The sequence below is a fragment of the Tauraco erythrolophus genome, chromosome 8, assembly GCF_009769465.1.
Source record: "Tauraco erythrolophus isolate bTauEry1 chromosome 8, bTauEry1.pri, whole genome shotgun sequence".
Lineage (NCBI taxonomy): Eukaryota > Metazoa > Chordata > Aves > Musophagiformes > Musophagidae > Tauraco > Tauraco erythrolophus.
In genome coordinates this window covers 10,400,787-10,428,113 of record NC_141472.1, presented here as the reverse complement: position 1 = coordinate 10,428,113, position 27,327 = coordinate 10,400,787, and the positions used below count along the sequence as shown (strand labels likewise).

General features: G+C 47.4%; 1 protein-coding gene across 1 annotated transcript in view; it reads left to right on the top strand.

The window, feature by feature from the left end:
- Window positions 1-11,308, top strand: part of TMEFF2 (transmembrane protein with EGF like and two follistatin like domains 2) — a 134,132-nt gene extending 122,824 nt beyond the window's left edge. The window contains exons 8-11 of the mRNA XM_086615754.1: window positions 3,657-3,780; window positions 5,311-5,469; window positions 10,718-10,804; window positions 11,212-11,308. Coding sequence (XP_086471880.1) covers window positions 3,657-3,780; window positions 5,311-5,469; window positions 10,718-10,804; window positions 11,212-11,308 — 467 coding nt within the window. The remainder of the gene's footprint in view (window positions 1-3,656; window positions 3,781-5,310; window positions 5,470-10,717; window positions 10,805-11,211) is intronic.
- The last annotated feature ends 16,019 nt before the right edge of the window (window positions 11,309-27,327 follow it).

Here is a 27,327-nt window from a genome sequence, read left to right as displayed (position 1 = left end):
TGAAATGTCATGTCAGGCTAAAGATGCAAAAAATGTTGCAGAAATGCAGAAGACGTTGGCTTCATCAAAGTGACGTTTTCTATCAGAAAAATGCTTCAAGATAAAGGTTTCTGAATACAGTTGATCTGGAGGCTGAGCATGTATTTCTTTTTAAAATAAAAAAGGGAAGCATTTTGCGAAATATGGCAGGAATTACATTCTTCCAGAGATAGGAGAGACCGATCCAGCCAGTCCAGTTTTTATCTTTAGGTTTTACAGCTTTGTCTCAAATTCTAACCATCACAAAAAGGTACAAATCAGTGCAAATAAAAATTTCACACATAGTTGCCAAGAACAATGCAGCAAGTCTAATGTTTGAAGAGGAGCTACTGAATTTAACTTTACTGAAACCTGACTAACTGAATTTGGTCTGTATGGTTGCTCTGTGAATACTGATCTGCTCTGCTTGGAAAAAAGTGGGTAACTTTGCCTTTAAGCTTTGCTCTCTGTAGGTGTAGGGTCGGTGTGGTAGAGGGACTCCCTAGGTTGGTGGTTCTATAATGTGATTAGTGAGGATTGCCTCCAGTACTGAATTTATAAATACTCCAAAATTGTAGTCTTAATTTATTTCATTATTTTTACTTTTTTTGAATTTTCTACAGTTCTTATTTGATTCATAATTTCAACATGTTTTTATTTAATATCCTCTCTTTTTAGAAGTTATTTATAGTTCTTGTTTCATAGTGATGTAAACCCTGTGATGCATTCATGACCATATCTCATTAACCTGAGGGAACTTTTAAGAATGTCTTGGTGTTTGGGTCTATATTTTGAATCTGAAAAATGTTTTATGTAATGAGAAAAATAACTTGGTTTGAGGCAGGGCAATTACTTGGGTGAATTCAAAATGTACCGGAACAGGAGGGGAACTTCTTTCTTTGAAGTAAACGATGCTTTCCTTGTGGTCTGTCTTTCGAACGACTGAAATGACACATCAAACTACGTAGAAGGTTTTCCCCCCTCTCTGCCTTTATGTTCAATCCCTAACTCTTTCAGAGGAGTCATCAGTCAAATGAGGGACTGCAGACAGTTTGCACCTAAGTTCTGTGGTTTCTTCTAAGCCAGATGACAAGTGTTCCTGTATGAAGCGTTTATCCTATGAACTGCTAGCAAACCTTGGGCCGGCTCATTTTTGATTCAGTAAAGCATTTTCCATCATAACATTACACTTAGAGGTGTAATTACAAGTTCTGCAGGATCCTAGATTCACTTTCAAGTACACTAGAGACCTTTTTAAGGAAAACATGGTTTCTATCCACATGATTGCAGGAGGAGGAAAAATCATTCCTCTTTTTACCAACCCTACAGCCTACACACAGTGAGAGCATCTGCAAGCCTGGGAGAGGTCCTGATCTCCCTTTCAAGTCCTTGGGGATTCGTCTGTCCTGAAAGTCACAATTTCCCTCACCATCTTGAAGCGTGCCTTTGAAAAAAATGAAACCAAATGGTGTCCTACCGTTTTAGCAACACTGCTGGCTCATCTGAGAGGAGGGATCCTCATGCTGGTTGGTGGTGGCGCACGGACATCACGGAGATGTCTTGGTACCTCCAAAGGAAGGACTGGAGTTACACACAGGCACACATGCACATACGGAGAGTCTCCTGTTCTTCAGAAGGGAAGCAAACTCCCACTAATGGAAGATTCAAAGGAAACAGCGTAATATTTTCCACAATAGAAAAAATGTGATATTTTGATAATTATTGATAACAATCCTGTATTTCTAGCTGCAGTTTCCAGAACAGACATATATTTGAATGTGGACCATAGCAGAGGTCCAGCACACCCAGAAGCCATCAGACATGGTGCATGGATGATTCCTACATGTGTATGGAGTCCAACAAGTCCAAAGCACATCAGGATCTACTTGTGTGCACTGGGAAGTCCATTGATACCTCGCATATGTCACACATTTTTCTGTTCCAGGAAGATTTCTAGGCGGAAAAAAGGAATGTATATGAAGTCCCGATGGGATAATAACTCTCTCTATGTATACATTTTACATGCTGGTAGCCAGTGCTTCACCTAGAGGGTGATATGTAACCAAAAACGTTTAGTGCCAGACCAAATGGACCTTTACTCCCACCTCTTTCCAGTAGCAGAAATTCCTGGGCAAGCTCTCAAAGGAGGTTATGCCATGCCTGTAGCACACCTCCTGTCATCCTATCCTATCTGTGCCATCCCAGAGACAACTGTCAGCCCCAAGCCCAGGAATCATCACTGCACCGTGATGCCCACTTCTGCGCTGCCTTGTCCTCAACAGCCTTCATGGCAGCCTTGAGCAGATATCCCAACGTAAGCAGGGAACCAGGAGAGACAGCCAGGTTTGTGTTCAACATATGTGCATTTAAAAAGGTGCAATAATGGTCCGTAGTGCAGAGGTCCTGAAAGTCCTAAAGACGAAAAAGAAGTTAATGCTGCCTGTCTACAGGGATGTCGAGGTTACCCTGTCATTCCTGTTTGCTGGGAGCTTGACCTCACCTGTTTTAACATAAGGACGATACAACCAACTTTATTAGCACAAGTCGTTAGAGACTTTTAAAGCTCTCCTTGGACAGCAGCGATAGGGAAGAAATTCTTTATGAAAATCTGAGTCTTGGATCCGCCGCACACACTTTTCCCAAAGGTGGGATTATACCTGAGCATACCTACTGCTGGCACGACTGGCTTGGAGGCAGAACACAAACTGCAGTTGTTTCATAACACTGGGGGACTTCATTTGGGAGATACAAATGCTTCAACTTATTTGTGTGCAAACTACATTTCCTCAGACATCTATCATGAGATTTTTTTCTTCTGTTTTTAATTAATTGTAGTTAGATGGTACTATCACAGAAAAAGGATTTTTACCATCTGAGATATCATAAGTATTGGTTAAAGGGAAGAATTTGCCAAAATTACCCAGATTAATTAACACTTTCATGGCCTACAGAATTCGTGTGAGTTTATTGCAAGTAACGCTCTGCATTTCAGCCCATGATGTAAACGGGTATGTAAAAGCACATACCTGTTTCAGAACTAAATGACGCCTCCATTTTCCTCACTACATGGAGGGGAGTGTTTTCCAGGATTTGCCGTCTCAGTGACTATTTAACAGCTGCAGAAGTAGGCCCAGAAAGTCAATCTCATTTAAAGGTTCCCGTGCTGTGGGATGGGGAGGAGGCCAGTGGGCTCTGGGGCGTGGGCACGCAGCACTGATGAGAAACTTCAGCTCCGGACTCCTGCTCCCCTACTTCAATCATAAAATTATATTTCTGAATATGTTGTACTGAATGACCAAACGTATTGTAATGGTATATTACATGAAAATGTCCTGAATCTTCCTCCTGGCCTTGCCTGGGTGCAAGGAGAGAGTCCGTAGAGGGTAACAGAAATTATTAAGTATTTTTCATGTGCTATTCTGTAATCAGGTTTTGAATAGCCAAATTATTTTTTCTGGTGTTGAATTTGCTCTAACTTGACAGGAATTAGATGTTCAAACCCTTCTCTTGCTTCCCATAAACAATATCTTTCACACCTTGTTCGTCTGATTTTCCTTTCTTTTGTACGTAGAGTTCTTTCCATCGTTTCACCTTATCCTGCATTGTCGGGCTAATTTTCCCTTTGCCTGTGTTCACAGAGAATGCAAATAAACTGGAAGAAAGTGCAAGAGGGATCTACATCCCTTGTCCAGAGCATTACAATGGCTTCTGCATGCACGGCAAGTGTGAGCACTCCACTAACATGCTGGAACCGTCTTGCAGGTAACCCTCCTCCCCCCAAGGATGAAAGGCTGCACACCTGAAAACACTGACTTACAAAAACACTTATTCTAGATAAACTATGGAAAAGAATGGTAACCATGGCCTTTTATAGTACAAAACCCATTAGACTTCAATTATTCAACAAAGTCCCTCTTTCTGTGTGACAAAAGTGTATTGAGTTATGCACAATGTTAAGCGATTGTAAAAACATTCAGTACCCTTCAATTATATTTAGATATATTTTTGTAAAGCACTTCACAAAGCCCCTAGGTAGCCTCCTGAGTCTGAAGGAGAGGAGTGCCACCAGGGATACGTCCCCGCCACTGCAGGAGTGATGCTCATGGGGCAGCAAGCTGAAGCGAAGGTGGCTCCTTCGTACGGGAGGTGGCTTTGGAGGAGGTTGGGGCAGGGAAGAGTAATGGTGAACGCGTGTGTTTGTGCAGCAAACGCCTCCCTGCAGACGTGGGGATATTACTGCTGAAGTCCACCAGGCAGCCTAGTGGCAAAGAAGAGACCTATTGTGCACGAAACAACATTTTGCTGGGATGTTGGACTGGGAGAGCAAAGATATAGACCAGACTCATTCCCCAGGGTGGATCCGCAAGCCAGCTTCTCCCAGCTCCCACAAACAGCCAGGGCACGTTTTGCTGTTTGCAGCTGCTGTGTTTTAGGTTCTCCATTCAGCTGGAAAATGTCCTTTCTGCAAGCTGCTGGCTGCTGTGGGAATGCAGGAGAGGAAAAGGGTGGAAGCTCAAGGCTTAATCCATCAGGGTTGGTGGCCCACTAACACTTCTGAGAGGAGCCCAAGCAATCTGGCTCACTCTCTTTTGGTTGCTGATATCATTGACCTGGATTTTTGAATCTTCCTGCTTGGGCTTTGTAAGGGAAAGAGGGCAAGAGCTACCATGGGAAAACCACTGTCTCTTCCCCAAAATCACAGAGGGGAGATGTCAGGCTGCAGGATGGGAACTGGTGAGCAGCGCAGCAGGCGGCATTGGGATGGATGGTTGCAGCATCAACAGAGGGGTTTTTTATAGCAACCAGACAAAATGTAAATGATGTATCCACTTGCAGGAACATCTAATCACATTTCATATGGAGCTTGGATGATTGCTTATCACTTCCTTAGGGGTAATCTGCATAAGGAGCCACAACTAGATGGCTTTTCACCCTCCCCCACCTCCCCAAAGGAAGGGAGAAATCTAAAATATGTTGTGCAAGGAACTAAATGGACTCTCATCATGACATGCAAGTACTTGCACTTGATGCTAGACGAGTCCTTGTCCCCTGAGCACATCCCAACACTATTGCAGTGTCGGTCACTCTCGCAGACCTCGGTGATGCTGAGGACCTGAAACCTTCCCTCCGAGAGGCCCAAAGAGGAACCGGTGCTCTCTCTGAGGGGTCCATCCTTCAAAAAACCCCACATAAGCATGCACTTAAGCCACCACTATTTTTTTTCAGATATTATTTGTTCTGACATTCTTCAAAAGCAGCAGGTATAACTGGAAGAAATATTTTTCGTTTCAGATGTGATGCCGGCTATACTGGACAACACTGTGAAAAAAAGGACTACAGCGTTTTATATGTGGTTCCAGGTCCAGTACGATTTCAGTATGTCTTAATAGCAGCTGTGATTGGAACCATCCAGATTGCTATCATCTGTGTTGTAGTCCTCTGTATTACAAGGTCAGTATCTCTGATACTTTGCAATAGAAAAAGAAAAGACTTCTGTTTTTCCTGCTTTGTGCACTGATTATACAGATTTCTGCGGTGACGCTACTGATAACAAATGCTATTTAATTCACCAACAAACAGAAGATACCGTCTGGTCCGGCCAGCCAGTCTTGCTTTGCTATTATAACTGAGTTTTTACTTCCATCTTAATCAAACTTAGGTAGGTGCCTAGAGCAAATGAAGTTTCCTGTTTCGTATTCAGATGCTTGGACAAATATTATTCATATAAATAAGGGGAATATAAATACAGCAGCTGGATCAACACTTAATAAAACTAATCATATCTCCATCTGGTTTCCTCAAGGGCCCATTCCCTTAGTCCTAATCAGGCAAAGCATACAAATTTTTAAGCCTGTTTGCAATCCCATTGATTAAATGATTTCATTAGGCTTGTATACATGTTCAAAGGTACTGCTCATGTTTTAAGGTCTTCACTAGATGGTGGCACACCAAGCTAAATATGGTTTATTTTTTCTTTAATGAGGAGGAAGGGTTTGTCTGAATGGAAATGACAGCCCCGAGGTGGTTCAGAACAAGAGGGGTAAAAGCAATCCTTCCCCTCCTACACCTGCTGCTCTGTTTCCCCACTGAACTGTGTTACTCTCCCTGGGAGGGCTTGGGGTAAGTTCTGAACTCGAGGCGTCTTCAGGCTTCTCTCAGAAATCATGAGGTTAGGTTCACTTAGCTACCAACACTGCTAAATCACTCTCTTAGAAATAAATTTCTTCTAAAAAGATAGCAAAATAAAAAACAGGTATCATACCTGTGTTGAAAATAAAATCTCTAATACATCTCAGTCCCTATGTTGCACTACCTGGCTGGAAGACAAGTGTGGCATTTGTTTCTAGGAAAGACAGCCCCAAAAAAATCCTAAGTCCTTCTCTGGCCTAAAGACATAAAACAAAACCATCTGATGAAACAGCTGCTTTTTTTGGCTAAGCTGAGTCCACCAACTAAACAGTAAATGCCAAATGAGGCAATAGATTACATTGTGGTGATATTCACAGAAGTAATTCAAACAACCCAAAATGTAGTGTGTAGTAAGAAAAAGAAGATGGTCTAGTAACGGAAGAAATGCTCTGTATCGGTTGGTCGAGTGACTCGAGTTTTGTCACCTTGATGCAGTAACGCAGAATACTTTATGTTGGAGAATGAAGACAGTGTGCTCTGAGCGAGCTGGTACTGTAATGCAAATTACCCATCACACTGTTTTCATACGTAGCTGGTACCTTTTCCCGCACACTTGGTAACCAAGTTAATTTGTGATCTTTTGACCTTTTTTTCTATAATGCATGTAATTACTGCAGAGCATCCTCCATCCGGCATAACGATTCGAGATACATTTGCAAAAGCGTACTTTTAAGTGGCCTAAGAGAAATCCACATGACAGGAGAGCATTGTGGCAGCATATGCATAAGTAATTGAGTTTTTCAAGTCATCTGCTTTGGAGAGCCTGACTGTACTGGTTTGAACTCCATATCCTGAACTCTTGAAAGTGCTCAAATCACCCTACCAGCTTCCTGGGAGAAAGAAGGGAAACTTCAGTCATTCAGAGGCCCCTGCAGCCAGATTCTTGGCCGCTCCTTTCAGTGCAGTTCAACCTAACTAATTTGTCAAATGAATTAGGTGCACTGTGTCCAAACCCTGCATTTGAGCCGCACAAGACTACCAGCGTAAATCTTTTAGCCGTTGTTACTGTTCTTGCTCTTAAAATCATACCTGTACAGTGGTACAAATCTACAGGGTGTCCTCCATTTCTGAAAGTCTCTGAGCAGTTCCCGGCCACTTTTAGGACCATTGTTGCGTACACACTTTAATCTGGATAAATGAGCTGTGCTGCTGACAGGGACGGTCTGCCCTTGCCCCTTCCCTTGGCTCCTGGGCACTTGGTCCTGTCAAAGCTCTTGTGCCACACAACGAACCTGGTCAGGGGATGGGTTCAGCTGAAAACTCAACAGAAACGATGATTTGTTTTTAAGCAGCTCGGTTCCTTGATGAGGTTGGCCACCTGGCTACTCATCGCTAGTGCCAGCAATGGAAATAAGCAGCTGGAATGGAGGAGTAAGGGACTGGAGGCCAAGAGGTACGGAGGGGAGATGGAGCAATGAGGCATGAGGACTTTTAGCTCAGAGGTAAAGCAAGAGAAGCAATGGTAAAAGTGAAGGAGGATGGCAAATAATATAGGTATGGCCTAGTGTCATAATGATTCTCAGCAGTTTTCTTTACAGCTTTGCATTTTTAGTGCTTCCCTAATGTTTAGTCACAGCAGTCTTATTTATGTGAAGAAATAACTTGATTAAAAATGAATGCATAATGTGATTTACCTGCTATGAATCACATTGTGAGTAACTCAAGCTTGCAAGCAAGCTTCAATGGAGGGAGGGCAGGCAGCCTATGCTCCAGTACCTAGTTTACATTGATAAAACTGCTGTGTTCCTAAATGAAAGCATCCCCCACACAGAGTACTACAAAGAACTTTTGATTAAAGAGTTAAGGAAAAGCTGTCACTCAATTTTAGCAGATGATTAAGCCTAAAAAGCTGGTTAAATACCAACACCCCTCTTAGGAAACCCAGATGCACTTCAGACACACCTTACCTGTAAATGCAATAGCACTGAATTTAAGCAGTTGTGATGTCAGTACTTGGCCTTGGGGCCTTCCCAGGCTTCCAGCAATTGGTAGCATAGTGTATTATGTGATTAAAACATGGGCATTTTTGTTTGAAAGGTGCTTTTTAGTTATCTTAATTGGAGTAATCTCTATGTTTGAATTGATTCATCTCAACCTTGGACTAAGTGACTGTACAGACAGTCATCAGTGTCAGTTTTGAGAAAGAACCTGTGAGATCTCATCTCCTTGCTTCCACCTGGAGCAGTCGATATCCACTGTTCTCTGGGAACGCACGCTGCCTCACCTGGGATAGCTGACAATCATAGAATCATAGAATCATAGAATCATAGAATGGTTAGGGCTGGAAGGGACCTTCAAAGGTCATCTAGTCCAACCCCCCTGCAAGGAACAGGGATATCTCCAATATCCTGGTACCACAATCCTGGTACCAAGATATTTATTACAAAACCAGTCTGGTTGTGCCCACTGTGGCTTCACACAGCTGGCTCCCCAACCCTGCTTCACGTGGCCGAGTGCTGGGGCAAAGCAGGGCTGTGCCTTCTGGTGTGAATCCTCATCCTCTGGGACTCGGGAGGAACCCCGGCAGCTTGGCCAGCCCGCGCGGCTGACGGCCGCTGCAGCAGGATTCGCAGTGCCATCTCTCCAGGGGTTGGTGACACCTGCCATGGCGCGCTGCGAGGTCCTGCTGCACGGCGTCTGGCTGGCCGGGTGGGAGAGGCCACCGGGGGATGGCAGGGCTGGGAGGCTGTCGGCATGGCTCAGTGAATCAGCCCTGTGTTTGCTAACAGCGGCTCCCTGACTCACTCAGAAAGTTTGATCGCCTTTTTAGGAACACACGGTGAATAATGAGTTTGTCGTGAAATCGCGAACCAGCTGAAGTCTGCATTGGTTTCATAATGAGAGCTCCGCCGTGACCTCCCAGAGCGCTGCAGACACAGGCTTATTTTTCCTGGAGTAATGATAGCAGCCTACTTTACTGCTTCCAAGAAAGGAACGAGGCAAAATATAGCACACAGCCATACAGTTTCTCATGAGGGGGTGGTCCCGTTGGCTTAAAAGTGAGGCAAGTCAGGACAATCTGACCCATATTTTGTTAGACACTTATATAATTGTATTTCAGCAGTTTGAAATGCTTCAAAAGTCCTTATGCTCTTGTTTAGCCTTTCAGTTGGCGTCACAAAGCTATAGCGTCACCCCCATTCAACAGGGAAAAAACAAAAATGGCCTTTTTAAGGAGTCAGTAAAAAGTTATTTCACTCTATTTTGCTAATTATTTGACACAGAGCTGAAGGCAAGGGCCACTGAAAGCCTCCCGGTAACAGAAAAGCAAGTTACCCTGATAGAAAGGGATTTTTTTTCCATGTCAGTATGATCTGGAGTATCATGGGGCTTTCCGTCATGCCACTCCAAGCGGGTGTTTCAGTCCTTGCGTAGCTGCCCACGCAGAGGGCAGAAAGAGGCGACCCAGGCTAAAACTCATACTGAGCTTCAGCTGAAGAAAAAAGACAAACACGTGGCCAAATTAGGAACAGCTTCTTCTTCCTCCTGCACAAAAAGTTAACAAGGTCACCCTGGGTAAAGGGCCATTTTTATTGCTGGTTGATTTTCTGTAGCTCACCGGTTTCCTACCGGTACCATAAATGCAGAAAGCGTTTTTAGTGGGTGTTGGTCACCCCACTGTGGTTCTGCTTGCCCGACAGTTTCTGCCATAACCCTCTTGGCTTTCAGCTGCTTAGAACTTCCTGCAGCTTCTACCTGGGGCTAAACTTCTCCATGCTTTCCGTCTAAGAGCATCTTTCCATGGGAGGAATCCAGAAACAGCTCTTATCTTTCTATTAGCGGGAAGTGCTTCGTAGCAGCCCCCATAGCCGACACTGCTGCAGGTAAAAGGTTGAAACTTGCCCTTGCTGAGGAGCACTGTGAGGCCCTGAGGCAGAAGAGATTTGCTTTTGCAGCCATCCAAAGGAAAATAAGATTTTGTCTTTGCCGTGCGATTGCTTTCCGCGCTAAGCCAAGCAGCCATGTGAGGAGCGTAGCGCGGTGCAGGCACCCGTAAGTAAAGTAGCTGCTCGCTAATGACCTGAGCAGGGAGCATTTCCATGGAGACTGATAGGGATTGCGGACACTTAGCTCCTCGGAAAGGCAGCCCCTGCATCTGCTTTGTAAATACTTCACAGACCCGGGACGCCGAGCAGGTGAGCGCGAGACCATCCTAAATCTCACTGAAAATGATTCTGTTGTTTAAAGATGAGCCGAACTGCAACCCAGAGGTGCGGTGCAGTAGGAGCTAGTGCAGCGCAGCGGAGTCGCCACAACTCCCCAGTAAGGAGCAGGAATTGGAAAATTTCCCTCGCCATATTTTTGTTTGCAGTATGCCTTGTGGGATTTGGGGATTTATTTTTTTTTTGTGGTACCGTGGCCATTAGCCAGCCCTTTTCGGTTCATTGAAGAAAGAACGCGCTGAGGGCCAGAGGACACCTCTCAACCGCTCAGGTCCACTGCCGCCCGCGCCGCCCCTCGAGCAGACGCGTTGTTAAGAGCTGTGTATTCTCACAACTCTCTTTTCCAGGAAATGTCCCAGGAGCAACAGAATCCACAGACAGAAGCAAAACACAGGGCACTACAGTTCAGACAACACAACAAGAGCATCGACAAGGTTAATTTAAAGAGCGCATGTTTCCACAATGGCAAAACTAACTGCAGAGAGCTTGGACTACAAAATACAGTATTATAGACAAAAGATTAAGACAAGATCTACACATGTTGCCTTGCATTTGTGGTAATCTACACCAATGAGAACATGTACTACAGCTATATTTGATTATGTATGGATATATTTGAAATAGTATACATTGTCTTGATGTTTTTCTGTAATGTAAATAAACTATTTATATCACACAATATAGTTTTTTCTTTTTCATGTATTTGTTATATATAATAAATACTCAGTGATGAGAAAAAAATTGCCTTTCTTAAATTTGCTGTATCTCATAGCTGTGTATAGTCCTGGGATATTGTATATGGACACTAACAAATCTCTTCTTTTTTTTTTTCTTTTTCCAGTTCTAGTGGCAATTTTGAGTCTACTGAACTCAGTAGTAGGGTTTTGAGTTGGTCCAAGATCAGCGACAATTATGGATGTGGGAAAGGTGAAGAATAATTTAACCTACATTGAGGAGGGATAAAATATTTCAGATCCGGAGTCAACTACATTTCATCAGCCTTCTTCTCCCATACCATCTATCTTTACTCTCCCATAGCTTAGGAAGTCTTTGCTTTCTAAATTAAATCCTAACCGAAGGGGAAATGGAAATTCTCGGTAACCACGATGGGAGTGTCGGGGGCAATGTTTCGATTTGGGAGGGAATTAGGTGTCTGTCAAGGTGAACCCTTGCAGAATCTCCAACTCTGGTCACTGGAGTGAGTGAAAATTGCTTCTTACTGTTGATTGAAAATTATTAGGTTAAAAAAGTTAATAACATAATAACAGCTGAAATGCCAGCACCATTTGTACCTCGCGAACATGCTGATATAATTTATTTTTGCAAAGAGAAGGTGAAAACCACTCAGAAAATACCTTATGAATAACTTTATGGGTGACCCTACTCCATTAAATGTAATGAACTCAAATGTTGGCTATACCTCAGGAAAATAAGGGCATGTGTTTTGTCACATCCACATGATGGACAAGACGCAAAGTTATTTCCATGGTAGCTGAAACTCTCCAAAACACGGTCTTTCGAGAAGCCAATATTGCTCTAGTTTGTGCTATGAATTTTGAAGACGGCAGAGTGAAACTGAAGGGCAGAGCACAGTAACTCCACTCCTGCAGGATAACATCCACTCCACTAATTGACTGCTGGAGTAGTAATCACACTAAACAACAGAATTGTTAACTACAAAAGCCCTTGTGACGGTATTCGTTGTGCCACTCCTCTCCAAAGAGTCTTTGCCTAGGCAGAAAGTGCCCATAACAAGAGTTAGGATGTTTCTCTCCGTCATCACCACATGAGAACTTGCACTGGGGTCGAAATGAGATCTGGGGTTACCCGGGCTGATGGCTCATGAGTGTGTTTCCATTTCCTGCTTCAGCATCGGTCTGATCACTCACAACAGTCCCCACCAACCCCACCGGTGACAGTCCACCCGGTCTGGCCTTCAGACACAGGTGAAGCAATACTTCTACTCTAACACGGCTTTTGGTCTCCCCCTCCCAGCCTGCTTTAAAGTGAATCCATTGCATGATGTTCACACCGTCTCAGTTTTTGTCTTGTTCTGGGTTTCTTGGCTTTTTAAAGGTAATAAAAGGCGATTGGCAAGAGATGCTTCCAGGCACCTGGTCTGTGCTGATTGATGGGAGTGGGAGCGCGGCGCTTTCACAGACGGCGGCGTGTGGCAGCTCTCCGGCGCTGGGCTGCTGGCCCCATAGGGACCATCTGCTTCCCGCAGCTGTGGGCTGGGACGAGGGGCCGTACAGCCGCTCTCTGCTCCTCAGCCCTCACCCCCCGCTCTCCGATTGCCGAGGCTTCTTTTCAGATTAGAAGAGCGCTGGTGCTGGGTCGGAGTGTGCAGCAGTAGAGGGGCAGCCTGGAGGAACAGCACTCGGCTGTACGGGTTTGGTGGCACAGGAGGACTCGTAAGGAGACTTGGCAAGCTTCGTTAATTAAACCGATACCTCAGTGGCATTATCATGCCCCTCTTCAGATCCCTCCATCAGCTAAAACCCAACGCAGTGATGGCAGCCGATGCCTCCGAGGAGCACTTCAGCATTGGCTTGACGAACAGGTTGGAGAGGGCAAATGTAGCTCTGCCCTCCAGCCCCCCCACACTCCCCACGCTTTGTGCTTTCCGAGTGAGGTGTTGGAGCCTAACAAGCCTCAAAACCATGGATTTTAAGCTGAATCCAAATGTCAGTCCCCCCCACTGGGACTATCAGATCTGGATTGTTTATTTCAGTCACTTACATTAGATACAAAAATCAAATGTTAGCACATCCGCACAGCCGTGTAGCTATAGCAATAAACCTAATTAAAACAAGGCAAGGTTTGGCCTCACCTAAAATAGCCTAGCGTCGCTCAGGAGCGAAAACAGGAGTCCGACACACCGTCTCTAGACTTCCCGAAGTTATTTGCCTTGCTTTTGCCGTGCAGCACAGCGTTTAATCCCTGAACAGCCGGCGTTGGAGCGGTGTTATTAGCTGTGTCCCCCGCCGCAGCGCCTGTCACAAAGCCGGCACACCGCCGAGAACACAGCCGGTTGTTAAGTATCTGCCACAGACCGGAGGGCACAAAGGGGAAAGTGGTTTGGGTTTTAATGCACAGAGGACAGGTTCGAGCGAACATCAGATGCCTTTGGGCCTTTCAGACTTCACCTTCCACACGCTGGTAGGGGCACGCAGTCCGAAAATACCCGTGTCTTGGGGTTGTGTGTACAGGAACGGAGATTTCTACAGAGAACATTCGCAGAACTTGCACCAAACGCAGCAGCAGATTTGGAGAAGTGGATTTGGGGCTGCTTTCTCCTTTTCTGAAGGGAATGGAAATTGGCTTTTTTTTTAAAAAAAAAAAAAAGCATAGGCTGGCCAGAACTCAAGACACGAAAATCTTCGTGCAGTTTAACTTCACAAAATGAAGCGAGGTGGGCTGGCATGCAAGGACTTGGCCGGGTGAAGCCATGGCCATGGGGACAGTGCCACGTGCGGAGGCAGAGCCCAGCTCATCCACCCACAGCTGCGTGGAGGAGTGCCAATGTATTGCCATTTGTCCGCTTCTTAGTGCGCTCTTACACCAGCAAGAGTAATGCCGATGGGTGTGGTGTCATTCCTTATTCAGGGGCGCAGTAACTCGTTTATTTTGGCTGTTTCATAGGCTTTTTTTTGTCTCGGTGCTGTGGCATCTGTAAATAACCCCACGTACCAGCACACACTTGCTATCCAAGCTCTGTGAGAAAAGACCTAAAGGTACACCACCACTGAGAAGACCCATAAAACCACGCTCAGGACAGCTTAGGGGCAGCTGATGCCACCAGCGTCCCAACAAACTGTGGCCACATGCCAGCCTGGCTGTTGGTTACTGAAGCCAAACCACTTGAGCTAAGGTAAAAACCAGGGCTGCTGGCACACATTCCCAAGGCTTTTCCTCTCAGCCTGTAGCATTTTTGGAGCTCGAAGACGTGTGCTTGTTTTGGACGTGACGCGTTCAACTCAACAGCACCCTGACCTTGGTATGCAAAATAAATCCAGGGATGTTCAGATGATGTTAAACCCCTTGGAGCCTTCAGATGCAGATGCAGGCAAATAAGCCCGCTGTGCCAGATCCCAGCCCATAAAGAAGTCACCTGGGTAGGTGCTGTACAGCCCCAGTGCTGAGCTACAGGACAGGCACTGCATCCACATCCTGCCATCAGGATGCTTTTCCTTAAAATAAAGTCTGTTCGGATGTTCATTATCATCCCCTTTCATCCAATGACAGTAAGACACAATCTAGAGAACGTTATCCTTACAAAAATAGAGTAATTAATGAAGTGAGGCTGGACATCCTATGCTAGCTGCTGGCCCCCTTACCCCGCCTGCCTCCGCACGCAAAGAACGGCGATTAGTTCCAATGAAAAGACACCGAGGAAGCTTTTCCTTGCTGCTGTAGGGTCTCATCTTCCTGGGCAGCACAAGATCAACTCAGCGTTGCAGACATTCCCGTGGGCACGTGCATGTCCCACACCCAGGTTAAGCGTGGGGGCGGGGGGACGTGGGCAGAAGGTGGGCACCGTGTCTCACCACCACCTCTTTTCCAGAAGCAGCTCTCAAAAAGCCTCATCTTCAAAGAGCTCTCTAAAGCTTCTTTGAAAACAAAATGATTAAAGGCTATCTTCCCTCTCATCCGACATCAGACGCATCTCGCGCCGCAGCCTTGCTTTCACCCCTTATTAGGCATGCAGCTTCTCCGCAGCTCCCGCTTTTGCGTTGGGATGGAAGCTACAACCCCGCGTTAAAAGCGAAGTTCATTACCGCACATCAAAGGAGGCACCGCGCCTCCGCCAGGGCTGCCCTTGCTTTTATTTATAGGTATGTGACCGGGCTGAGGGTTGGTTGCAAGATACTTACAGATGTCAGTCCCCCCAGGTTTGTAGGGCAAACTGGAGGCAGGAATTCCCACGGCCGGTGGTGCTGGTGGGTGATCAGGAACCTCAGCTGGGCTGAAAGGTAGATGGAGATACGCTGGCTGTTACGAGTAGGTATTTAGAGCCATTTTATTAATACTAATAAAAATAATAATTATTTATAGTGCTGCTCTGGACGGGCCATCACCTGGCTGTTAAATTGTGCTATTTGACATGGAAGCCAAAAGTCTCAGGTTTTTTTAGCCTGGGACACTGCATCCTGCCAGTGCCACCAAAGCATCCTCTGCTGGCACCTGCGGGCTGGAGGGATGAACAGGCATGACCGGCTCCTACTCAGCCAGTCTTTAGGCTGATGCTTTGCCTTCAAATGCTTTTCATATTAGGTGGGCTTAATTTCTTTTCTTTTCAGTTTAATTAACAGCTTTGGCACAGCAGGAGGGCTGTTGAAAACAAAGATGCGTCTTAAAAAAAAAAAAAAGCAGCAGGATTTTTGTCAACTTTTCCTTTTGCCGTCTTGAATGCCAGCCACAAAGCAGTAAAATATTCCGCAGTCTGACACAGCAGCCGCCAAGCTGCAGAATCAAAAAGCACGTGAGGAACGTGTTCCATAACGCGAACTGGGTGGCATCAGCCACATCTTTGTCCATAAAGTGTGAGGCTGAAGGAAGCCGAGCCCAGGTAGGAGCCTTCATTTCAGTCCCTCTCCCATCCAAGTTCACCGGGGCCCGGGGAGCCGTTAGCCCTGCGTGGCTGGTCCGCGTCAGGGGTAAGGAGGGTGGGAGTGGGGGCTTCAGCCCTCCAGTGACCAAACCCGCCCCAGGCACAGATGTGACCCTATCCTCCGGCTTGCTTTTCTGGGGTCACAACCCCTTCGCCTGTCACCACCCCAACATGCGATTAAAAACGATTGGAAGGTGAAAAATGTTACGAAAACATAGTATGACACCTCATAAACTCACCGTCAGAGAGGTTCAGCAGGAGCGTGCTTTCCGTCGGGTCACTCAGACGTGCAGTGCAATTATTCCAGACAATACCCAGCTTTGGAACACAGATGCACGGGGCAGAGCAGCGCCCGGCCAGGACGTGGGGCGGCAGCGGGCGCTACGGCCAGGAGCTTTCAGCAGAACAGGGACGAGCCAGGAGGTGAGGAAGAGTCGTTTAATGTGACCTGAATTAGCAGCTATAGATAGTGCTTCCTGCCTGTTTTACATTTTCAAATAAAAAGGATCTTCTTGTTTAATGGTTAATAAAAATGATTAGTGCTCCCAGGGCACGGATCCTGACAGATGCAGACTGTGCTGGAGGGACCAGCTACAAGACACGAGAGAAGATGAAACCCTTTTTTTTTTTTTTTCCTGCAGAGTACATCTCTACCAGCATTTGCAAGTTAATTTGTAATATAATTATATGTTGCTTCTGTCACAGAAGCGAAGCACGTGTGACGGGCCAACGGCCCGCCACTGCCACCGGCAGCCTGCCACAGCCCAGCAAACAATGCTGCAGCAAAGAAAAGCCAATGGCTCAGAGGGTGGGTGTGGGTGGAGTGTGGATATACGTGTATATACACACATATATGTCTGTGTGTGTATATACACACATACACGTGCACATATATATACACACACACAATGTATTATATATACACACTCATATACACACAAATACATACAATATATGCACACACATATATATAAAAATATAGTTTTTATGTATGTATGTATGTATATATACGTGTTTGTGTGACGGATACTGCCCAGGAGAGCAAGCCAATTGCCTTGGAGCATGTGCTGCTTTAAAGCCATGGAGGCTAACTGGCCAGAAAAGGTTTTTATTCCCCAGTGCAGTGCCTGGCATCGCCACCTTCCCATCAAAAATAAAACCCACCATGCCACCCTCTCGGCAGGTTCTACAACCTTGGTCTGAAAGCTGGGTTGACTTTTTTTTTTATTATTTTTTATTTTCATGGCATACCATGCAGAGGATTATGATCAGTAACAGTTTTCTAAGAAATAAAGTCTATGAAAGTAATTGTTAGAAACAAGCAGCGATAGCAAACGCTGGCTGAGTGGTTGCCATAGTGCAGGAGCACAATCTGAGATTTAATATCATTACTAAAGATATTTACTTGGCCTGCAGGAGGGAGTGAGACTTGTGCTCCCTAAATGTCATTTGACTGCTAATATGTCAGCGCGCGCACCCAGCCTGGCCCCGGAAAGGGACCTGGCATGACCAGAGGCATCACTGCCCGCAGGAAGGCGATGATGCTGCTGGTGGTGCCCCCTGCACAGGCTGTGCCCACCCAAGGAGCCCACGTTTGGCAGGAGTGGGAGCCCCTACATGTGTAGCCGCAGCGCTCATGCTCAGCTCCTCCTTGGCACTCATGCTCAGCTCCTCCTTGGCACCCATGGGGCACCACCAGCCTGGCCTCCATCCACACGGCTTTCGGCCGAGTTACACAGACGGTGAGATCAGGCTTCCTCTTCTCTTGAGCTTCTCCATGGGAGGGGGAGACATATTGCCTTGCTGTAAAGTGAGCCATTTAGTTTATTAAACGCTGTTAAGGGTGCCCTGAGGTCTCTGCACATGTGGGACCATCAAGGCGGAATCGTTGTTATTATTATGGTTCTTATTAGTCATAGTCATTTTCCCAGCGATACATCTCACGTCCAGATGTCTTCCCATCTATCTCCTAAATTTTGCGATGCCAACACAAAACTCTTATGAAGACAGACTAGTCCAAGTCCCACTTCACCCAGTACGTGAGCAGCACATTCGTGCAAAAATAAATATATATTTTCAAATTAAAAGACGAACGAAAGAAAGGGTCATAGTTGGCTAAAAATGAATTGTGCAGTGCACAAAAGAGACAACAGATTAGAGAAGATAACATTTTAGTTTAAGTGTTCCATCATTATTAATTCATTTGGTGCTCTTTATGATAATACCGATCATTTGGAATTCATTTGGTGTTTATGTGGATGTCATCTCGACTCCTGCAGAAATTCCAAAGTAATTCAGCGTTAATGCGCTATTAAAAATTGTTACCAGCCACTACCTTCATTACCGCACCAGCACAGACTAATCTTTCTTCCCTCATTCTCTAAATTCAAATTTCAGTGTTTATTTTGCTTTTATCTTTATTAGGGTTTTAAAATGTAATGCTGCTATTTAAAAATTCTCCTTGTGCTACATGAGCGTCGTCTTTTTTTTTGACAGCATCAAAACTGTGTGAATAGAGGAGGGGGTTAACGGTGGGATTGCAGTTTGTTACCAGCATTTGACTGAGAAGCAACCGAAGAGGTTTCAGCTCATCGTTTACAGGAGCGAAGTTACTGAGCTGGTATTTATGTTCACAGCAGATGACACCGAACCAAATCTGTATGAAATACCATCTGTACCATATGGAGTTCTTTCTTTTTGGGCGCAGTAGATGCCCCCACGCCCCCGAGCCAGGCAGGGAAGGGATGAGGCTGCCCTGGCCCCGGCCCAGGGATGCAGGGTACCCAGGGGGAACCACAGGGGCCAAAAGGGCCAAGCTCCCGCTGCCCACCCTTCGCTGATTGACCACATCGATGGAGCATCCTTCTGCCTCCAGTTGGGGAATGCTGGGCTGGTGGCTGTGGCAATGAGTATTCTGGGTCCAAACCTTGGCAATAGTGGGGAAAAAATGCTGCACTTGCAGGTAACATTAAAAAAGAAAAAAAAAAAAAAAAAAAGCCCTGGGAGATTAATTGCAAAAACTTTGCATTAAAAGAGCATTAATTAGGTTTTATAGTCAAGGACTCGAAGCTCAGAAAATGCCAGATTGCTGGGAGTCTGAAAAAAAGACCAAAATAAAGAAGGAAAACAGAAAGGCTGGGTTCAGTTCCTCGCTGCGCCTGTCTTGGTGCGCAGCCCCTGACAATACGCTCACGTCCCATTTTCCCCTGGGCACCTGCTTCTTTTGGCCCATGGGACAAGGGCATCCGGGGCAGAGCGACGTTTGCGCTTGGCAGCTCTCGGTCTGACATCTGCAAGTGGAGTGCTTCAGCATGCAACCAACCAGCCCTCCTAACGCTGCTTCTTGGCAAATACGATTTGTTTGGAATTCCAGACCACCACAGCCCCATGTGCACGTGAGCAAAGATGTAGCGGGTGGGGATTATTCAGTGCCCTGTAGCCTAGATAAACTGAAGAATACAACCTAAAGCGTGCCAGCAATCCCTTTTAAACACACTTTTCGAACACATTTTTCACAGAGCGGAGGGATGAAGCTTCTCAGGTGACCAACAACGTGAAGCCCGTGATGGGGAAGGAGCCAGCACCCACCTGGTGATGGAGGAGGGAGATGCCACCACTGTCCCCTGGCACTGCTGGATCCCAGCCAGGGCTGAGCACCCTCCGCTGCTCATGCCGGCCGCGGAGCACAGCTTTACATGGAGAATCAAGCTCTTTGCAGAGGAATTTTGCGCTTAATCAACATCCTGGGAAGAATATGAACGCTTATAGGTTAAAGGAACCTGGCAGCTCTTACTTGTCTGTCATGTCTTTAAGGATTGCCATTAAGTCATAAACGTGACAAAGATTAAAGAGTTTATTAATGTTATTAGAGAGTTGAGATAAAATGCTATGCCTTGCAGGGTCTCTCTCCCTCTCTCACTATTTAATGAAAACATTTTCATCACTTTCTGAATCTATTATACCAAATATTCATTTCAGGAGTCCTGAGACGATTTCATTTTAATTAGAAAAGACGTAGCAACCACCTGAAAGTAATACAGTTAAAATACCTTGCCACGGTTCCCCTCTCCCCGCTGGCGGCAGATGAGGGTTTCTCCCATCGTGCCATGGTGGCAGAGCAAGTCTGCGGTGACCAAAGGGGCACAGGGAAGTTTCACAGCATGGCAGGACCATCCTGCTGGTCCCTCCTGGAGACCTCAAGAGCCAGCAGCACTGGCTTGCCAAGGGCTCCCTGCATCCCCAAAAGCCACCCCGTCCACCAAGCTTAACGGGCAATGAGACCACAGGTTGGAGTGGGGGCATGTCCCTGGGTAGCTGGTGAGGGGTGGGAGCACCTTCTGCAAGCACAGGAGACAAAGTGAGGTCCTTGCCAGTAGAGAAAAGCCAGAGAAAGAAAAGAAGCTTAAAAAAAAAAAAGAAAAGGGGGGGGGGGTGTGTGTGCGACAGCCTGTGAAAGGAGTGTTATTGTCTGCAAATCTACGGCAACTATTCACAAAAGCAGCAGAAAATAAGCAGCCAGAGCCCTTTCTCGGTGTGATGCTTTGGCTTCGGCAGGCAGTACAGGACGGCTGAGCTCTAATCCACGTTTAGAGCAGGTCCAGGCTTTGATGCTAAAGCCTGAAAATCAGGCACTTCTAGGCAGAGCCCAGACAGTTACACTATCATATGGGAGCCTCCCCTTCCAGCTCAAGACTTCCTCACTCTGTTTGCAACGCAGGCAGCTCACAGACGCTCCTTCTGTTAAACTTTCCAACTAACCTGATTTAATTTGGTAATTTATTCTGTAACCTGATTTACTGTTAATTTATTTTGGTGAGTAAGATATCCCAGCTTTAAGTTCCAATTAATTAAAGGGGAGGGCTTAATGTTTTTCGCGACACAGCATCTTCCTGCCACGCTGTATTCCAGTTTAACACACAGCGTTGCCAGCGTTTACTGCCATCAATGAATATAAATCCATACATCTGTGAATTAATTTCAGGCACACAAAAGATTGCTCTTTGCAAATGTACCTTTAAGAGGGGAATATTGGCTATAGCAATCATCACTTGTTGCTTAGCAACAGCCATAGCATCAATTACGGCAAGTTTATCCTAAACAGCAACGTAAAGCTCAGGGACATGCCTGTCCACCCCACATCATCCATCCGCAAGAGCACTGCTCAGTCCTGGGTTAACAGCTTCACACTTCGCTGATTCCTTCTTTTTCGGGAGGGTTGAGGGTTGTCCAGTTTTAGAGATCTTAAAAACAACACGGTGATCCTCAGCTGTTACACTAATTTGAAGCAGTGAGCCAAAGCTTGGTGCCCCGTTCCACCCGCGACGGTGATGCCAACGCACGCGCGAGCGCCTGCGTCAGCCGCGGCCACCCCACCGCCAGCCTGGCGGCTTTGCACCGAAGAACTGTAAAAAAATTTACACCCAGTGTGTCCCAATCCACCCACGGCTAGAAGGGGAAAACCAGATTATATGGAGATTGTCCTGAGGGTGTCCTGAGGCTGTTGTAGCCTTCCTGAAGCCCTGGGAAGCCCCACAGCCAGGAGCTCTCAGCTCTCATCTCTGTTCTTGCAAGCAGCCGGCACTGCGACAAATGGCCTCTGCAACGGTGCCTATATCCTTGTGCCAGTCTGTCTGTCCGTCCGTCCATCCGCCTGTGCCTCCTCCAGCCCCCCCGGCACGGCGCCTGCCAAGGAGCTCTCCGACGGGACGCTCCCGCCTGCCTTTTGCCAACTGTGGGTGCCGGCCAGCCGCTCCCCTTGGCCAAGACAGTGGCGAATAAATATTCCAGTAGCATCCATCAGCCCGGCCTTCGCGGCGCGCAGAGAGGGGCCCGTCAGCTCGTGCCCCTGCTTTAGAGCCACTGTGCCGTACGTGTAGGCGCAGCTAATTCACAAAAGATGAACGCAGGGTTTGCAATCGGGGGAAATTAGCCCGGCAGGCAGCGGAGGGGGTGAACACGGGAGGCAGCCAGCACTGCCAGCGACCTCCGTTCTGCTGTTGGCGAAGCTGGCTGGCTTGGCAAGCGCAGCTGTAATGGGATAAACTGAAAGAGCGGGCAACAGGGCTGCTCTTTGAAGTAATTATCCTCTGGGGCAACGAGGAACAAGATGAAAAGGTTTTTTTAGAGACATGGTGCGGATGCGCAGGGAACGTTATTTGCATTCCTGGAGTCAGCCCTCGCTTTGCAAGGCTCCGGCACGCTGATGCCAAGAGAACGGGCAGAAGAGCTCCGGCAGCGGGTGCAGAGAGGAAGAGGAGTGGTGGTGCCGGGTGATGCCAGCGTTAAACCTTTATTGCTCCCAAGAAACTCTCATCCGGGCAGCCGCGCCATACCCGGGGTATGGCCCCAGAAACCGGGCGTCACGGCAAACATCTACCCTTCAAAAATCCGTGTTGGTTTATGGGTCAGCGACCAGGGGAAGGATGAAAACATGCACCACCACATCACAGAGTGACCCACAGGTGAGCACGGAAAACCCCGCGGATGGGCGGTGCAGTGCCGTACACACACACGGCGGCGGCACAGGCAGCGGGAGGCAGTGGTAACACATGGCACACCGCGCTCCCTCAGCTTGCTCACCGCTAACCAGGGGAGCTGCTGGCGTTCTGCTAGTGGGACACTTGGCTTAAGTCTAAATTTGAGTCCGTAAACAAAATTATTTTCAAAGCAACGAGGTACTTCCAAGCTGCCGCGCACGGTGTGCTGTGATGAGCGGGTTCCATCCAGCGAGGCCAGTGTGGAAGCTGTGCCAGCAGCAGGGCGCCATTGGCTCCCTGAGCAGGTGGGTGGGTGAGCACCACCCCTGGCCCCGCCGGAGGGGACAGGCTGAGAGGGACGCAGGACACGTCCCGCTGCTCCCGGCCTGCCATGGCCAGCAGCAGGGCTTGTGTCATGCTCTTCCAACACTTACAAGTTAAAATCTTTTCCAAAATAAACACTGAACAGGTGAAAGGTCTATTTTTTTTTAAAATTCGTTTTCAATTCAAAAGGAACACCTTCAAGCAGAGCAATGCGGAGCTGGGCCTGGACCAAGGACCAGCTGTGTCCAACAGCTCCAGCTGTTCATCCAGCTCTGGAGTCTCGCCTGAGCCACTGCTTGGTGACCCCCATCCCTGCCTGCGGGCAGCAGGAGGAGGGACACAACTGCCCAGTTCCTGCTGAACCCTAGAAGCTTTTCCTTTTCTTGCCCACAGCAGACTTTATAATTAATCTTTTTTTAAATCTTATTTTTAATAGAAAGACCATGAAAAGTAAGAACACACGTGAGGGCTGGGAGGTGGCAAAAGGCAGAGCAGGGGAGACACGCGTGGAGGCAGCAGGACCAGGAGCGGCACAGGGGGACGGAGAAGAGGGAAAGGCAGCCCCAGCCACAGAATGCGGCAGCTTCCCCAGCGCCAGCCCTTCCCTCTGCCCCCCAGCCTTGGCGAAGGAGCTGGAGGCAGAGAACCGGAGCGTGAAGTCCAGATGCACTTCTCCGAGTCCCTCAAAACCCCGTAACATCTCCCAGAATAATGGCGCAGAGCCAACCAAGGTGAAAATATTTATCACAAAGGAGAATTATGAGAGGAGTGCCCGAATCCAGAACAAAATGTGAAACAGGGGAAACAAACGTAAAAAGATCTATAAAAGTTTTAATGGATCCTTTCAGATGTGGAGCGGCATTTTAATGTGATGTTTTAAATTATTCCTTTTCCTTTTTTTTTCTTATTGTCCTTTTTAGCTTCGAGGCAGACCATCCTTCCCTGCATAGAGGCAACGCTGCAGAGCAGGGACCTTCCAGAGGGCTGCTGGTGGGCAAAGTGCAGCTGGGGTTGGAGAAGTCAGGGGGCTGAGTGGATATAGCGGCTGAACCTCCTCCTTCACAGAGACAAGGTGCTGCCGGAGGAGCAGCGGGGTGTGCTCCCCTTGCCGGGGCTGGGAGCCAGGGGCTGCCCTGGCAGTCAGCGGCATCAGGGTGAGGGGAGCTTCAGCCCAGGAGGATGGGCTCCCAAATGCCAGGAACCCAGCGAGGCCCCGCCATGGCACCCGCTTCACTGACGGTTTGAAAGCGAGCAGCAAATGGGGTGGGTTTGGCGTGGAGGGACCCACAGTCAGCACAAAACAGCGTGCGCACACCTCCTGCTGCTTACGGATCATAGAGTGGTTTGGGTTGGAAGGGACCTCAAAGATCATCTAGTTCCAACTCCCCTACCATGACCAGGGACACCTTCCATTAGATCAGGTTGCTCAAAGCCTCATCCAACCTGGCCTTGAACGCTTCCATGGATGGGGCATCCACAAGTTCTCTGGGCAACCTGTTCCAGTGCCTCACCACCCTCAGAGGGAAGAATTTCTTTCTTAGATCTCATCTAAACCTAAACGCACATATACAGAGCGAGGCAGTCCTAGTTAGAAGCTTCCCCAAAGCTCTCCCCATGCCAAGGACCTACTTTCAGGATTTGACTCCAGCCTAGGCATTTCCGACACATTAAAAGTCTCAAACTGTGTGCTTAAAAATCTTTGGCCCCTTGCTGACCTTTCTGAATCCCGGGAAGAGCCATTTCTTCTTGCTGATGCAGATGCAGGAAATTCTTCACTAAATCCTAACTGAGAGGCAGAAAACGAGATAAGCAGGTTAATCCTCCAGCCCGGCAGAGTCCGGCCACTCTCGGCCCGCAGGTCGAGTCCTCGCTCCACACACCAGCTCAGCACTTCGCTCGTCCCCATCTCGACTGTGTCAGCGTGCGCTTCTCCGGGGCTGGGGAGGAAAGTGTTCCCGTCTTCCAAAGAGGGAAACATCACGCTGCAGGTCATTCACTCGCTGATGAAGCCGGTCTCTGGCTGCCGCTCCCATCACAAAAGCCCTCACAGAAGTCTGGGGAAAAACACGTTTACAGAAACACACGTGATTCAGGTGGTGGAGTTTGTGTGCAGCTGTCAGTTTTTAGTAGCATAAAGCCCTCTCCTCCTCAAAATTCTAATTGTCCCTGGCAGTGCGTGACACTGCTCAGCCAGGAATAGCAATGTCTTTTCAGGAAATGGCCGTGTTAGTTAATAAGGGCAAATAGTTTCAAACGCAGCAGCACTGCATATGCAAAAAATATTGATTTTGATGCCTTCAGAGACCCTGCTCTGGTTAAAAGGAAATAAAAAAAAATAAAAAAAAAAAAGGAAGTCATTTTACCCAGAACACTGTATCATCGCTTGCGTCTGAATTCAGTCTGGTTTTTCAAGAAGGGGTCTGGAAAACCATTACAGAAGGAAAATAAAATCCCAGCCACTCACTCATTAATGAAACAGCAACAAAGTCATTAAGAGCAGCAATTGCTGCCGAGGGTGCCCCAGTCGCACCAGCTGCTCCATGTGGCAGAGCGCTGCCGGCAGCCCCAGCTACGCTGACGGAGCTGGTGGTGGAGGGTCCCGGCAATTTAGAGGAGCTGGGCCCACAGGGGACTGTGGCAATGACAGAGACCCCACCTATATTAAAAATACCACCAGCGGGTTGTTGCAAAAGCTGCTGTGGAGGAAACCTGTCCAGAAGAACCGTGTGGTCAGGCACACCTGCCGTGCTTCTTTGTAGCTCCCATACACTGATCCCTGTCTCCTCCACCACCAAAGACTGGAAGTCTCAAATCACCTCTTTTCCCCTTATTTCCACTTATTCCACTCCCAGTCGATTGTTCCCACGCCTGCAGGCAGCATTAAAACCACAAGTAGCGTGAAGAAACTGAGAATGCGATGGAGTTGGTTGAAAATAACCTCAGTCGATTAACCCCACTGAAGGTCAATTTTGTCTGCCCATCACCACTCGCAGCCTCTGCAAACACCAGAAATTGTGTGGCTCTCCCATGCTACACTTGCCAGAGCCCAGCCCCAACCTGAAGGACGGCCTGGCACAAGCCTGAAAGACAAGCAGGCACCCTTTCCGTTGGGAGTTGTCTAAAGCCCATGCCCGAGAAGCTGGCAAGTCTTCTTGTGCTGGAGGTGGAAGCCTGAAGATCAAAACCCAAGACCTGAGAGTGAAAATGTTATTTCAGAATAGGGTAAGGGATGCTTAGGACATGCTGCTCTAAGAGGCACATGGGGCTGGGGTCATGCCCGCAGGAAAGCCTGACCTGCTCTCCTCAAAGCCAGGAGAAAGGCAATCCTCAGAGGACGAGACGACGACATATACAGCTCTGTTGTTTCAACAATATTATTTTCTAAACGCATTTCCTCTAGCAAACTGCGCTTAAAAGCCTGGCTACAAATCACCATTGTCACTTCTCCCCCAGGGAACCGAGTTGCTTCATCCCGACACACGTCACCTGCTGCAGCAGCCAGAGCTGCTGTGCCAGAGGCTACGCGGAGAACATGGGATGCCCCTCTCAGGCCATACCAAAGGTCCAGCCAGCCCAGAGCCTCACCTCTGACCTCGGTCAGCAGCAGAGGGTGAGGATGCTGGGTCCCTCACCAGGACTCCCCGACCAGCACTTATTGCTGCTGGCTTCTAGCAATCATCACAGGGCCTCTTCCATCAACACCGCTGGTCAGTGCTGGGGAACGGCATCCTGGGGATTTCAGAGTGGATAGATGCTGCGGAGAATGACCTGTTGCTGCTTTGAGCAGTAACAGCAAGTGCAGGGACCTTGTCTTCCCCCTGTCTCCCATGTCCTCCTGACTTCTGCTCACCTGTAACCAGGGATTCGCTAGAGCAGCAACTTCTCCCTTCTGCTCCTGCCCATAGTTCTCTTGCTTCTCCCTGTCTAATTACTTCATATTTCGGACTCAAGGTTTTCCCTAAAGCTCTTCCCAATCCTCTTCTTCTTTTCCTTGCACACCTCCATCCTGTCCTCCACTGAGGACAGCTGTAAAGTCACTTAGCAGTACATCTTCACAAATGTTGGTGCATGCTTGTTCAGAATTAAAATAGGTCTATATTAATGTTGCCATAACTAGTGTCTAAATAAAGTGAGCAAAAACCAGAATACTAATAAATACTGAGATATCTCAAAAACAGGAGTTCAGCAGCACAGCTGTAGTACTTCCAACCCTCTCTTTATCAAAAATAGAAAGACAGCGAAGGAACGTCTTGACCATGTCCTTATCTCACCCTTGTGAGAACTCCAGGCACTAGAAGGGTGGTGGGGCTTTGTGTGCTTTACACACCAGACTGTGAGAATATTCAAGGTCAGTTAAATGGATGCAGGATGTATTTGTATATCGCCTATAGCAGAGGTGCCCTCCATTACATTGCCAGAGCTTCACCGATGCTCATCCCCATCAGTGACAACAGTATTGCTTTCCCATGAGGTACTAGAACCCGTAAAACTCCCACAAGTGCTAGGTACGGTCTTCTCGCTGGCTTGACCTGCCCTTCCACAT